Below are 13544 nucleotides of genomic sequence, written 5' to 3'. Positions count from 1 at the left end.
GGTGGACAGAGCACGGCTCTATTCTCCCTTGACACAATCTCGATAACTCCTCCCAGCAGCGGGCGGATCGACCGCTTGCCGCGTGATCCACGCTTCGGTCCCCAATGTCACCCAGCAGTACCAGTCCGAGACGAGGTAGAGTCTGTCGACCAGCACGGCAGCCCATAGATGGCGTCTCGCAAAGGGGTATTCGGTCGCAAACTGTAACAAACCGTCCAGGTAGTCGTATATCTTCATGGAGAGAACGAAGCAGCCAAACCACGGACAGATGTGGAATGTTCTCCAGAAGCTGTAGAGCCGCACCCACAGCAGCACCGGGTTGAGCATGCCCTCGACCATCTGCCGCGTCATCTGCGGACATGTCTTGTACATGCCCCAGAAGCCAGATACGTAGACGAGACACATCAGTCGGTGTCGCAGGCCGCTCCGGTACCACCGCTTCATCTGACCCGCGAACCGTCAGTCTGGCATGATGGAGGCCCCGACTTCGGCGCCTTCTGTAAGCTGCATACCCAGCTTCCACTGGACTGGCTCCTCCTCCCCGTCGCGGCGCTGCGGCTTGAACAAGTGTTGGAAAAGGACCCAGCGCGTGATGAAGCTGTCGTCACCAGATTTCTAGCGTTGGCCCATACACACGTCGTTTGCAAAGGCAGACTGGAACGCCGGATCGCGGGCGATCTCGGATCGGAGCAGCGCTGTGACGTCGGATACGCAAAAGTTGATGCCACCATCGGCAGCATATGCGCTTTTCATGCTCCCGAGGCGCTTCCCACGAAGACGAATGGCTGCCACCTCCCATGGCATGATGGTGCCAGGGTATTGTCTCTTGAGTGGTAGGTACGAGCTGCGAAATATTCGAAATTAACTTGCTGCAACCGAAAGCCAGCGTGGACTCTCTCCCCCTCGAGACTGTATAGACAGAGAAGTGGGTCTTTGGAAGGCAACTCACGTTATTGGGCCCCCAACAAGTCCAATATCTTCCTGCTGAAAAGGCGCCAGCAGGTGCAAAAGAATAGTCTCGCGTGCCCAAAATGCGTCATCATCGATCAATGCCATGATACTTCCTTTACTCTCGTTGATGCCTCGGAGCAGCTGATCGCGTTTGTTCGCTTTGGAGACGGTAAGGATGCGGAGCTCGGTCTGTCCCATATTGGCATTTACAGACGCGGCGTGAATCAGTAGTAATGATGATTATCTCGAGTGGTTTATTCCTGAGGAGGCCGCCGAGGCTATCAGAGAATGCCGGATCTGTGTCGACGGTGGGCACGATGATGCTAACGTCGGAAGGACTATAAGCACGCTCTTCGTAACCGGGCAACGGGAATTCGCGGTATCCTTTTCGATTTCTCTCCGAAATTCGGTGCTCGAGAAAGTCCCACAGACTAAACGAAGGATGTTAGAATGATCGGGAAGACGGGTTCAGGCAATTTACACAAAAGCTCCCAGAACAGCAGGGCGAGAGAGCCACACTAGGCCGCACGGTAGAGCCGTGTAGATTGAGCAAGATTTTGTGTTGCTGAAGTGGGTGTCAGAGGTGTTGTAAGAGATGTGGAAAAGCAGCTGTTTGATGATCGATCTGGCTACTGCTCTCCAGGTGTTTCGGTCCTCCTCTTTATATATAGGCATTTTATCTGGCCTCAAGCATAGTGTCATCTAGTTGATCCAGACAAGGCTGTAAATAGCAGGTCACAGGATAGTGTCGTGTAGTAACGGCGAGGTATCACAAAGGATCCATCCGGGTACTGGTGACAGACGATGTCAAGAAAACGCCAACCCGCCAGTAACCGCGTAGGGTGTATAGTGAATCGGTAATAACCACGAGATGTGAAAGCTGGTTAGGTGAAAAGAATTTTGAGGTAAGATAATGAGTGATATATCCATCATTGAGTGTTTGGCAAGACAAAAGTCCCTCCTGGTCGCCCTTGGTCACATACTAGGCTGTAGCATCCGTGGTTCTTCGAAACAAATGCGGGTGATGAGGGAGTTCGTCCTTGAAGTCGACTCTTGCTGCCTGAAGATCACTTCTGTAGACCTACTTTTGATGCCAGCCTTCATAATGCTGGATTCACGTCGTCCTTTTCATCAAGCCTGCGGCTCCCTTCGGGTGGAAAGCGCGCAAACAGCAAAACTCCAAAACCTATCAACGCGACAGCCTGAGAAGTAGAGTCAGCACCATCACTTATATTATGATGTCAATCACAACCACTTACCGCGTTGCACGTGAAAACAAGCTCTGTCCTTCCAATGCTGGCAAACGCTGCAAAAATAACACCAAAGACAAACGTTGTCGACAGTCGAGCCATGTTTTCGACCAGCGATACCCCGGCGAGAGCATCAGTCCGCTCACTGCTGGTAGCAGAGCTTCCCACCATTTGAAGGACTGTCCCTTTTGCGGCCGAGCCAGTTCCGGCAGCAAAAGGCAGAACAACTGCAACAAGATACATTTGCCAACCTTCGCGAACGAAGGAGCAAAGCAATGTCAGAAGTCCATCAGCAACCAGCGAAAATCTCGTGTACGTCAAATCAAACGCAAATGTTTGCTCCTTTGGGGTTTCTTTGTCTTTTGGACTGTGCGTGCCGTTTCCCGCTTGCTGTCGGGTGTCTCTCAAGAGAGGAGCGCGCTCTGACGACCTGGACTCTTGGGTATCTGCCAGATCCTGCTGCTCTCTCTTCATTGTCCATCTCCTGCCGAGGGCAATAAATTTCGGAAATGCAAATGTCAAGAATACGCCCCTCAACATGGAGTACATGAAAATGAGGCCACCGTTCTGCTGGGTGCCAAAATCAAAGACGTCGGTTGAATACAGCTGTAGCAAAGTGGGCAGATATCCTTGTGTCCAATTAGCGATGGTTTTGCCTCTGACACCCAAAAAATCTTACCTGTGGCTAGAATTCCGAGAAAGACTCCCCATGCAAGCAGGAATGCACCGTACTCGGTCCTGACAATGCCATCCCTTGTAATGAACTTTCGGGGCGCAAACACCATCAAAGGGCCAAAGAACTTGGTGAAGGCCGAGGTCATCTTTGTTTTTCTGGCCTTGGTCGGGTCCGCGTCGATGTCTCTGGGCTGGGGCGGAATGTGTGGCAAGAAGGCAAAGACATAGGCACTAGAGGTCAAAAAGAGCATCAAGGTCAAACGGAAGGGGGCTTTGATATCAAACGCCTCAGCCACCACGCCACCCAACAAGAATCCCAACGCAGAGCCGAACATCATGCTCCCGGTCAGTCTCCCCAGCGCGGCTGTCCGGCCTTCATGTTCCACGACGTCGGTGATAAAGGTGTTCAGCGCTAGCATATAGCCACTCGGCCCACCCACAATGGTAACGATCTGCGAACATTGGATGATGATTATGCCAGTGGTGCCCCAGACCTCGACGCCCACAATTTGTATCAATAGTCTGAGGGCAGGAAAGAACACCTGAGTGAGCAATGTTGGTTTGACACCAATGCGTTTGATCAAGGTGCCTGTCAGAAAGAGGTTCAATGTGCCAAAAACGGTGGTGCTGGCTCCCAGTAAGGACACCGATAGTGCTGTTGCGCTTTCAATTGGGTGGATAGAACACCGGTCAGTGCCGTCTCCGGTATTTAGACGGGTGGAATAGCCTGATGGAACCATTGCGGCAGAGAGGATCGATGTCCAGGTCCCTGCCGTGGGCGATCGCTCAACTCCATGCAACAGTCCCGAGGGATGGTCTTTGTAATACGCATCACAAGTCATGAGCCTGAAGACATATAACAGCGGCACCTGCGTTACTCCGAAGCTCAGGCTGGTCAAGAAGGCACAAAGCAAGACCAGATACCTCACCGATCTGGACCATGTTGTCGGGGCCACATCCGGGGTCTCGTCTTCGGTCGATACTTCCTGGACGGCCACACTCTCAACAACGCTGAACTCCTGCGATCCTGTACGATCAAGCAAGTTAGGTGCCGTCGCCTCTAGATCTTCACGATGTACGGACGAGGCTCGTCGACTGCTTGAGTGGCGTGAATCACCCATCTTCGGCAGATTTGCGGTAGAAAGTGGACGACGAATGCGGAGTTTGGCGACAGTCAGTGGTAGGGCCAGTCCCACTGGTCATGCTTTGGAGGACGTATGTCAATACGATGGGGGTCTAGGCGACTTGACGTGGCCCATTGGAATGACAACGGCAATAGAATGGAGGATGAGCAACAAGAAAAGAACGCCAAAGGGTTCCATGTAGTGTAAGGGCGCAGTACAAGACAGAGGTGGCGGTCAAACCTGAAATCTCGAGATGCCGCCATTGTCGGCGCAAATGCCGCGCTCTAATCATCACGTGTAAAGCTAGTCCCTTTTCGGCAGGTCCCAATCAGCGCCATCGTCGATCACCGACAAATCGATGTCTTGCAGAACATCCCATGTATTGAATGAAGAATTGTGCTTTTGAAACAAATCTGGAGCAAAGGAGGGCTTTATGGACAGCTGCAGAAGTGAGAAGAACGAGATGAAGGAGAGGTTTCTGGAAAACGGTAGGAAACACACGAGAGATCTGGAAGTCCTGTCTCTTGTATCGATTCGTCAAGGCACACAACATGTTCCCTATCAGCTGGATTCACTCGCATCTTATCAGTCTGTGTGCTCCATGGCTATTCCACCAGCGCACACAGTGTCAGCATCTCAAGCCGTACTCGGTACATATTGAATATCCGCGCATCTAAAGAGGACAGTCTTGCAGACGTGGGTGGCTTGTGAATGACAAGCTCATACGTTTCCTCTTGGTCGCAGCGCCAAATACGAGGGTTGAATCCAACCATTCTGATAGCCAGCCTCTGATATACTTGTCTTCGACTTCCCGCAAGAGTACGAGGTGGAGCTCATCATCATCAGGTATAGACTGCAAACCCTTGAGTGATGGTAGTAACGTTGAAGCAGCGCCTTACAATTAACAGCTCTTGTAACCAAGTGCAACCTTGGTCCTCGCAGTATACTTGCAAGCTCTCTTCCAGGCTCCCCTCTTTCCGTCAACTCTGAATTCTCCATCTCTGGCTCTGGGGGGAATGGGAAGGCGTTGAGTGGGCGGACACCGGGGCAGCCTCAAAATCACGTCATCAGCTAGCCCTGCGCCACAGGAAGACACCAGTGCAAGTGGTTCGAGAGTGTCAATTGGTTTGGCTATGGCGAACGACAGGGTTCATACTCTGTCCCTGTTGTGGTAGGATGCATTTCTGGTAGCCACCGGTCCAGCCAGAGATAGGGGCGCTTGAAGACAGGACGCTGGGATGAATGAGGAAAGCGGTTTTGCCAAGTTGCACCTTTCGCATCGGAGCAACAATCCGGAGATATAGTAGTATTCAAGTCTATGATAGGCAGCAACTGTTATGTCTGACTCTCATCGTGCTGCTTTGCGCTTGATCGTAGTGTACCAAGTACACAGAGGTATACCGAGTACGAGGTATTACTCGTACTCAGGTACATACACAGTAGGTATGTCGACAGGCAAACAAGCTAGCGTTGGAACCTGGTGGAAAAGAGGTGTGACTCGCATACTCGGTACTCGATACCTCGTATGATCATGGCTAATATCCCCCTTTTTTTTTCATCGAGGCGGTGTACTCGGTACTCCCCCTGCTCGGCTGATTACTATCGAATGGAAGAGCACGTTGTCAAACCCCGTTACCAGGTTATACTCCGGACTGTTGACTGGCGTGACGTTGAAACTCGCATCATCACCGGCGGTCGTACTCGTACCCAGGCAGATCAACAGCGGCCACATGGGGTCCAGGGGTAATGAAAATCACAATCGAGGCAAGTGATACCGAATCAGCAAAATACTTGGCGAGGCGAGGACCACCAATTACAGTTAGTGTGATTAGCCTTCCAGATAACCCCTGCGATTGGTCTCCTTTATATATCTCAAACGAGTCTAACAACCTTAAATCCACTATCGATACCAAGGCCAAATTGAGCTTCATCTCGGGATTGTCGCACATAGGCTGCAACCTCCTCGTGGCGGAGAACGGTTTTCTTGGCAGTGCAACGCCTTTGAAGACCGGTGCCGTGGTTTCAACGTCACTAATCCATTTTCTCTACCATTCGCGCGTTTGGCCCTTTCGGCCCTCTCGCCTTTGTTTTGCTTCGATACAAACCGCCTTTCTTTGTTTCTCCACTTCGCTTTCCATTTCCCCACGGTCGCAGGGGGAAATCTGCTCGATGATGCCCAATCCAAGCATGGGATTGAGGGCCCCCCTTGACCAGAGATTGCTCCTGGTGCTCCCATGGAAGAGGAAAGGAACAGGAGACCCAGGGAACCCCCTTCGTGAAGGTCTCTTAGTGACAAGCTTCATGGCGGTTGAGGATGGATTTGGGCTTTGCTCGTCTCCACAAGCGTCGACAACAGGCAAATCAGCTGTGATCTGCCTGCAGGTACGGAATTAAACCACCTCGTATTCAGGAAATCATGTCGCTTCTCCATCATACAAGCCCGCCAATCATGTCTCATCGACTTCTGTTTACCTCTCTACTTGGTACACAGCACACCACACGCTGATCTCTCTCTCATCAATCTGGCCCCCCCGGTCCACTTGCAACTGATCCACGAGCATCTCCGACTCCAAGGCTGATTTCTCCTATGACAGCAGGCCATTTGTTTCTGTGAGTCAAGGTTTTGCCCGGTCTCTTGCCCTAACGAAGGATTGGTGCCATCGGGGCGGTGGAATAGCCGACTCCAACTTCATTGCGAAATTGCCATGAGAACTTTTGCTGGATGGCAAAAGATGAATGGCGCTGCGCTCCACAGCCATCTGGTTGCTCGGGCGCCCCCTTTTGGGAAATGGCTTGCTCGCCGCATCGAAGTACTTTAACTCGTCTATCTCTTCGACGACCTCTTCACTTTCTTGTCTTCTCTTCCTCAAGCCGTGTCAAGTTCACCCCAGTCACTCGTTTGCTGCTCTTGCTCTTGCTCTTTGCTCAACCTAGCAAAAAAACCCAACTTCTGTCACTCGTTTCTACAGAACACTCATCAAGATGAAGACTGCTGTCGTTGCTACCCTCGTCGGCTCTGCCTTTGGCTCTGCCATCTCCTCCCCGTGGTTGGACTGGACCTCGTCGACCACCACCACCACCACCACGACCAAGGTTCCCGTTGATCCTACCTCCACCCACACCTGGGGAGACTGGACCACCACCACCACCACGACCAAGGCTCCTGTTGACCCCGAGACCACCCACACGTGGGGCGACTGGACCACCACTACCACCACAACCACCACCACCACGCCCGCTGTGTGCACCTCGACCATCTCGACCTCCGTCTCGTGCGCAACCACCCACCACAAGGAGACCTGCACCACCAGCACCCTGACTGTCTGGGATACGCTCTTGTGCACCGGATGGGAAGACTGGTCGACCACCACCAGCAAGGTTGTCGACCCCACCAGCACCCACACCTGGGGCGACTGGACCACGACCTCCAGCGTTCCCGTCGCCGACGTTACCACGACCTCCGTTCCCCACACGTGGGCTGACTGGTCCTCGACCACCAGCGTCCCCGTTGCGCCGGCCACCACCAGCAGCGTGCCTGTCGCTGCCGTCTCAACCAGCACCTGGGGCTATGCTCCTTACTCGTCGAGCAGCCTCCCCGTCGCTCCGGCCACGTACACCGGCGCCGCCTCGCTCCCCAAGATCGAGCTCGGTGTCCTCGCCATCATGGGTCTCGCCGCTGCGCTGTAAATTCCTCCTTATACATTGGGGAAAACAGGGGTTGGGCTATTTTTTCTAATTTTCTATGGCTTCTTAACCTGGCAAAGTTCTACTACTAAGCGCACGTGGTAACGACGGAGATGGTCCCATGAAAAAGAGGGAGAGAGAAAAACCCTCCACCCCCCCGGGGCCCGATACGCGATATGGGAAGGGGGGGTTGGGAAGCGGTTTTCCCAAGTTTTTGCATAAACAGCTTTTTTTCTTCTTCGATAAAGTCGATAACATAATTTCTGTGTTCCACACAACACAAACAAATGGAAGCCTGGTTGATCAATCCTCGACGTTTGTCAGCTAGGAACTTTTTTTCTCTCTCTTAAATGTCTATTTCTTATAGAGCCTTAATCGTGACTAGTCCTCCCCTTGCGACCGCATGGTCCTAACGGCATACTAATAATCGTACTCGGTCAATAATCCCTACGTTCTATATTCGGTGTTTCCAAGTCGCGGGGATAGGACGTAAATATTGACGGGCAGAGTTGAAAAATCGCCAGGCGTGAGAAGGGGGAGGCAAAAGAGGAGAGAGAAGAAGACCATCATCGTGGATGTAGAGTAAGCATACACACATTTTACAGTAACTCTGCCCTCTGGCACGGTATCGAGCGACTATATACCTCGTACGTATGCATGTGTCTGTCTTGGGATCAACACCCCACCCCAACCCACCCCAACCAACCCGGAGTCTAATCACTATCCAGCACTTGCTTCAACACTTCCTTCAACACCTTCCATAATAGTAGTACAGGAACGGAACTCGTCTGAAAAATAATATCACCCTTGCTAGCCTCCCATCAGCTCTCGCTTATCGCTACCTCCACCGCTACTTCCACCTCCACCCCTACCATCCCAACAGAGGATCCAATTCCGGGTACTTGTTCTTGCCGTCCTCGCCATAACCGCCTCCTTCGGGGTTATACCTGGGCGTTTTGCTGTCGATGACCATGCCGGTGTTGTCGGCGTCGGAGATACCGTACTCGTTCAGACGGCGCATGTAGGCGTCGAAGACGACGTCGTTCTCTGCGCGCCAGCGGCGGCACACGGTCTTGCGGGCGTTGAACTCTTCGGGCGTCTGCAGGACGACCTCGCGACGGTGCCTTTTCTCGTCCACCTTGGCGTCCCACCGCCACTCCCACGACGTCTCGCCCAGTTGGTACTCGCGGCTGACCCGCACGGGCGGGTAGTCTTTGTAGTGTGCGTCGTCGTCGTCGACCCATTTCCCGCAGCAGCGCTCCACGTTGGGCGCCCGCGTCCAGCACTCGAGCGGAGGGAACGCCCGGTCGCAGTGCAGCCGCCAGTTGGCCAGCGCGACGAGCGCCTCGCGCACGCATGTGCGTTCTGGCTGGTTGGAGGAGGGGGCCTCGTCCTTGGCGTTCTTACAGCCTCCTTCGCAGCCCGCGGCTGACGCCACGAGGGAGAGCCCTGCTAGTGTTGTTTCTGTTGGTGTTGGTGATGGTGTCGCTTTGGTGACAAGCGTTGCCATTGTTGTTCTGGCGTTTCCGTTTGGAGTTGCGTCGGCACTGGCGCACATGACGGCGATGGTCATCAGACCGCCAAAGAGGAGAGATTTGATTGCCATGGTGAGGGTTGAGTTGAGATGTTGTCTTGGTGTTGGACGAGTGTAAGTCTGAGTGTTTACCTCGATAGTGAGGTGAAGGTATGCACAAGAGTCTGTCGATGATGAGGTGAGGCTATGCTCTAGTGTCTGTCTGTGAGAGAAGTCAAAGTCACTTGCAGAAGAGCTATAGAGTTGTTTGACAACAGCACTGCATGGGCTGGACCTTTATGTTATTGACCAGCAGTCCAAAGTCCTCAGCATGAGGACCGCGATGGTGAGGACCTCGACGGTGAGGACCTCCCACTGCCAGCCCAAGCTTCTGTGAACCAAAATGTCCCGCTGTCTCTGTTGGTGAACCAGATAATGCATGTGTTAGCCTCGGAGAATCACTCTTAGGGGAATCCAGGAGTTTGGTGCAACACAAACATGAGGGAAAGAAGGTTTAGCAACCAATGGAACGGACAGCGGATACCACAAGGGCCGTCCGTGGACGATCATCTTTCCAGATCCCAGTTTCCTGAGTGTCAGCATATCTGTCTCTTACCTGTGTCCCTCGACAATGGTGCCTTGTAACTGCATCATCGCGACCGAAACATGAAAAAAGGAAACGGGTTGACTCGATTCCAGCTCTGCGAGAGGGTGAAGCGTTGAAAAATCCAGACTCGAGTCATCGGTAAAGGTCATTTCGTGTCATTACCAAACGAGAGACAAATCTTCATATCAGATCAAGTTGACCCCAGCCCAACCAGGTCCCAAATCTAACTCCCACCCTTTTGTTCCGTTGGTGCTATGCAATCCAGTCCAAAAATTCCCTACCTCGCGCGATGCTTTCCTCCTGGCGGCACGACGTTTTTCACCATCTGTCATCATTCTGTACTTGATTCCCTCTCCTCAAAGTGTCCATCATCCTCGTCCTCCACTTCTCCCTCCCCAAGCACCTCCGCCGGTTCAGGTGCGACAACTTCATTCTGAGGTACACCCTGGGTTTCGTGCACAGTCTGCCCGAATATAGACTGAGGGCCATTGCCATTGCCGTCTCCGATCGGCTGCATAGGTATAGGGAGTGCATCGAGATGCGCACTGTGCTGGTGAGGATCTGCGACGTCAGCTCCAAGTTGCATCGCCAACATCTGGTGCGTCATCGCTCGGGCCGCATCGCTCGCCGTGCGTGCAATCCTGACCGCAACCTCGGCTTCGTCGTCCAACCGAATATCTGGCAGCGCCAGAGCAGCCAAAGATCCAGGAGGAAATTGATCTCTCAACCGCTGGATCCGACGGATCAAATCACGGGCCAGAGCACCCATGTCTTCCAAATCTTGTATATCCTGTGGGTTGCTTCCGGCTCCTGTTTGGCCGCCACCAGTTGACCGCCCCGAACCACCCGCATCTATTTGGAAGTGTCCTGTACCGGGATATTGGGCGTTTAGACTAGAGAAGAAGTCCACCAGCCCATCGATTGCCTCCTCTGTACTGGAGGGACTGGCGCCTGGCCCTAGACTCGTCCGTCGAGCTTCCAGAGGTTTGCGCATCTTGTCCTTGCGCTTCCTCGGCTTCTTGCCGTGCCATGATAGGGCAGCCAAAAATGCTGGTGACCTCCGCTTACATTTTCCTGATCGCATCCTCTCCCATCGGCAATTCGGACAGAAAAACAGAGGAGATTCAGATGATGCAGTAGTCGGTGGGAGGATAGGGGGTATGTTGTTGGCTTCTTCGATCTGAGAAGCTCGGCACCCCTTGCAAGGACACGGAGGTTCCAGGCTACTTGCGCAATCGCCACAGACGTAAACCTTGCATTCCATGCAGGTCTTCATGACCGCTGTACAGCGTCGCCTGTGGTCGCCAGGGGCCGAACGTGACACTGGGCAGAAGAGTGTTTGACAGCCTCGCCAACCCGGACCTTCTTCAACGTCCGGTCGAGTTGGCCGTCGAGGCGCAGAGCTCGGCTCCGGAGTCGCAGTCATTGAATACGCCGATGGCGACGGAGAGGTAGATCGAGATGGAGGCCCGCTGCTGTTCGAAGCGGGCGATAGTGGACGTTGGAGCCATTCAATCTCTGCCAGATGTGTTCGTATTGTTCTCGAACCCCCTCCCATCTCCGCATTGAGTGCAGCCTCAGCCGCTGCTACCGCTAACGATGCCGAGGGGGAGAGAGGAGAGCCCGATTTGACGCCAACTTTCCCAGCTTTGGGGGTCCTGACAGCCATACCAACCTCGGCCAATTCTGCTTGCTCTGCTGCCGCCTCCTTTTCTTTCCGTTGTCGCATCAATGTAGCGAGCAACTTCAAAGCCTTCACTCTCGACTTGAAATCTTGTCTCTCGACGGGGAGTTCTCTGTAGCCGCAGATCCTGGCTTTGGCACGCTCACCAATATCATGTTTAATACAAATCGGTGTTGAACAGGCCTTGCATTTGACCTTCCAACTTTCCGAGCCATAGCAGTCATCACACAAAACCCGAGGGACTGACAAGGTAGGGTGGTCTCCACCGGTCAGATATGCAGCAGTCTCAAATAAAGCACTAATATTCGCCCAGCGGCCGGCAGGTCCTTCTTTGGGCGCACTGTCATCTGCGGGATAGCTGACGACACCGGGAGCATCACGAACGAACTCCGGATCCTCCCAGTTCTGTCCAATTGGGAGCGGCGCCGCACGAATGCGGTCCGAGTCCCGATTCGCACTGTTGCTGAAGGTGATGCCACCGCCACCTGAAAAGACTGGCTCTGTGCAACACCATTTGAACTTGATATTTGGTAGGGTGTTCGTGTTTGTGTTTTGGTTCCCGTTGGGCGCTCCGTTGGGAGGTAGATCTTGATCTTGCATGGAACAAGGAGAGACAGCACATCCGGGTGCCCACCAGAACTTGTTTCTTTCTTCTTCGGGAGCATTCTTGTTTCGCAAGTAAGGACGATCGAACGCGCAACTGGCACATAGTGTCTTCCTGCACCCGGTGCAGTGCATCATGACCGAGCACTGTTCACACCGTTCCAGGATCTCTGCCGAACAGTTGTGGCAAATGACGTTTTCGACAAATTTTCGGTGAGATGCTCGTAGATGTGCCGGCATTGCTTTGCCCTCGGAACCCGTGCCAATGGTTTCGCCGTTCATCCCCTCCTCGTCAACTTCCCAACTCCTGCAATCCCATTTCCGCTTCTTGGTCAAGGCGTAGTTTCTGGGTTGCTCAGCTGGGCCCAGCCAATTCCGACTCCTCCACAAGCGATCATAGACTACCCAGACTTCCCGGGGGTCCTGGGGCATGCGCAGTTTCACATACCCTCTCCTCCGATAACACCTGGCGCCGGGCGTGGTGCACCAAGCCGTATCTGTCCAGATGCCTAGTTTGTGGCAGGTTAGAACCAATTCATGCGTGGGCTCGCTATCGCTCTCCTTGCGTGCGAGGCTACTCGGCAAATACGGCCTCCTCCTGTGATGGCGGCATCGATAGGTATATAAACTCTTCAGAGCAAGGGTTTCGAAACCGGGAGGGCCTTTGGCATCCGGTGACTCGCGAGCCAATGCATGCATTTGTAACCATGGGTTGATGTGGTATTTCAAGGAGACATTCTTGCACCCGCGCACTGAGACATGGCGAAGGGTCTCCCTCCTCAATATCAGCACAGTGGACGTCAAAGTTGTCCCACTAACAGCCGTGTTATCCAACTCTAGGCTGACAAGCCTCGTGCTAAAGGGGTTTATGACTGTCAGGATGATTTGGTCGAGGGCGTAGTTGCTCGATTGTCTTTGTCCGTTATTTCCAGCCACGTTGACGCCGACGGTGGCGGTCGTGACCGCGGGTTGGTATAGACGCCATGAGATATATCGCCAGGAGGTGGGAGATTTCGAGAAGAAGTCACGCAGGTAGGGTGAAGTCTGATAGAGTTTGAAGATGGACTCAGTTGGAACCTGAGCGAGGAGTGATTCGAGGATGGGCGGGTTGCAGGTAATCAAGAGTTCAAAGGGCGAGAGGGTCTTTCGGACAGACCCAAGTACCGGCAACGAAGACTGTACTGGTTCTGGGGCAACGGCCATTATGAGTACTGGGATAATGGTGTCGAGAGTATTAGAAACTCCGGACACATATTTCGGGTCGTCAATCGAACGAGGGAAACACGGTCAACGTGCTTGAGGAGAAAGTGGACGGTAACATCCATGCACCCCTACGACCATGACATTTATTTGGCAAAGAGATGACCAATTCAAGTGAAGTCTCATCGATGTATAGAAGAGAGAAGACGAGTCGGGCGCTGATTTGAGAAGGGCGCAGGTCAGGCTGGAAGAG

General features: G+C 53.3%; 4 protein-coding genes across 4 annotated transcripts; 1 reads left to right on the top strand and 3 right to left on the bottom strand.

Annotated features, from left to right (window-relative positions):
• Positions 1 to 18: 18 nt before the first annotated feature.
• AYO21_08015 (hypothetical protein) lies at positions 19 to 3997 on the bottom strand (the record flags this gene model as incomplete). The annotated part of the gene is made up of 8 exons (XM_022657965.1): positions 19 to 444; positions 637 to 844; positions 950 to 1109; positions 1162 to 1382; positions 1935 to 2011; positions 2070 to 2153; positions 2211 to 2830; positions 2881 to 3997. 8 exons carry the CDS (start codon positions 3995 to 3997, stop codon positions 19 to 21), a joined length of 2913 nt encoding a protein of 970 aa, XP_022509724.1.
• Positions 3998 to 6982: 2985 nt separating this feature from the next.
• AYO21_08014 (hypothetical protein) lies at positions 6983 to 7687 on the top strand (the record flags this gene model as incomplete). The annotated part of the gene is made up of 1 exon (XM_022657964.1): positions 6983 to 7687. One exon carries the CDS (start codon positions 6983 to 6985, stop codon positions 7685 to 7687), a length of 705 nt encoding a protein of 234 aa, XP_022509723.1.
• An 865-nt stretch (positions 7688 to 8552) lies between these two features.
• Positions 8553 to 9290, bottom strand: AYO21_08013 (hypothetical protein; the record flags this gene model as incomplete). The annotated part of the gene is made up of 1 exon (XM_022657963.1): positions 8553 to 9290. One exon carries the CDS (start codon positions 9288 to 9290, stop codon positions 8553 to 8555), a length of 738 nt encoding a protein of 245 aa, XP_022509722.1.
• Positions 9291 to 10135: 845 nt separating this feature from the next.
• AYO21_08012 (hypothetical protein) lies at positions 10136 to 13294 on the bottom strand (the record flags this gene model as incomplete). Its single annotated transcript, XM_022657962.1, has 1 exon — positions 10136 to 13294. One exon carries the CDS (start codon positions 13292 to 13294, stop codon positions 10136 to 10138), a length of 3159 nt encoding a protein of 1052 aa, XP_022509721.1.
• Between the last annotated feature and the right edge of the window lie 250 nt (positions 13295 to 13544).

The sequence above is a fragment of the Fonsecaea monophora genome (genome assembly GCF_001642475.1).
Source record: "Fonsecaea monophora strain CBS 269.37 chromosome Unknown Scaff66, whole genome shotgun sequence".
NCBI classification, from domain to species: Eukaryota; Fungi; Ascomycota; class Eurotiomycetes; order Chaetothyriales; family Herpotrichiellaceae; genus Fonsecaea; species Fonsecaea monophora.
This window is presented reverse-complemented; position numbering and strand designations above follow the sequence as displayed.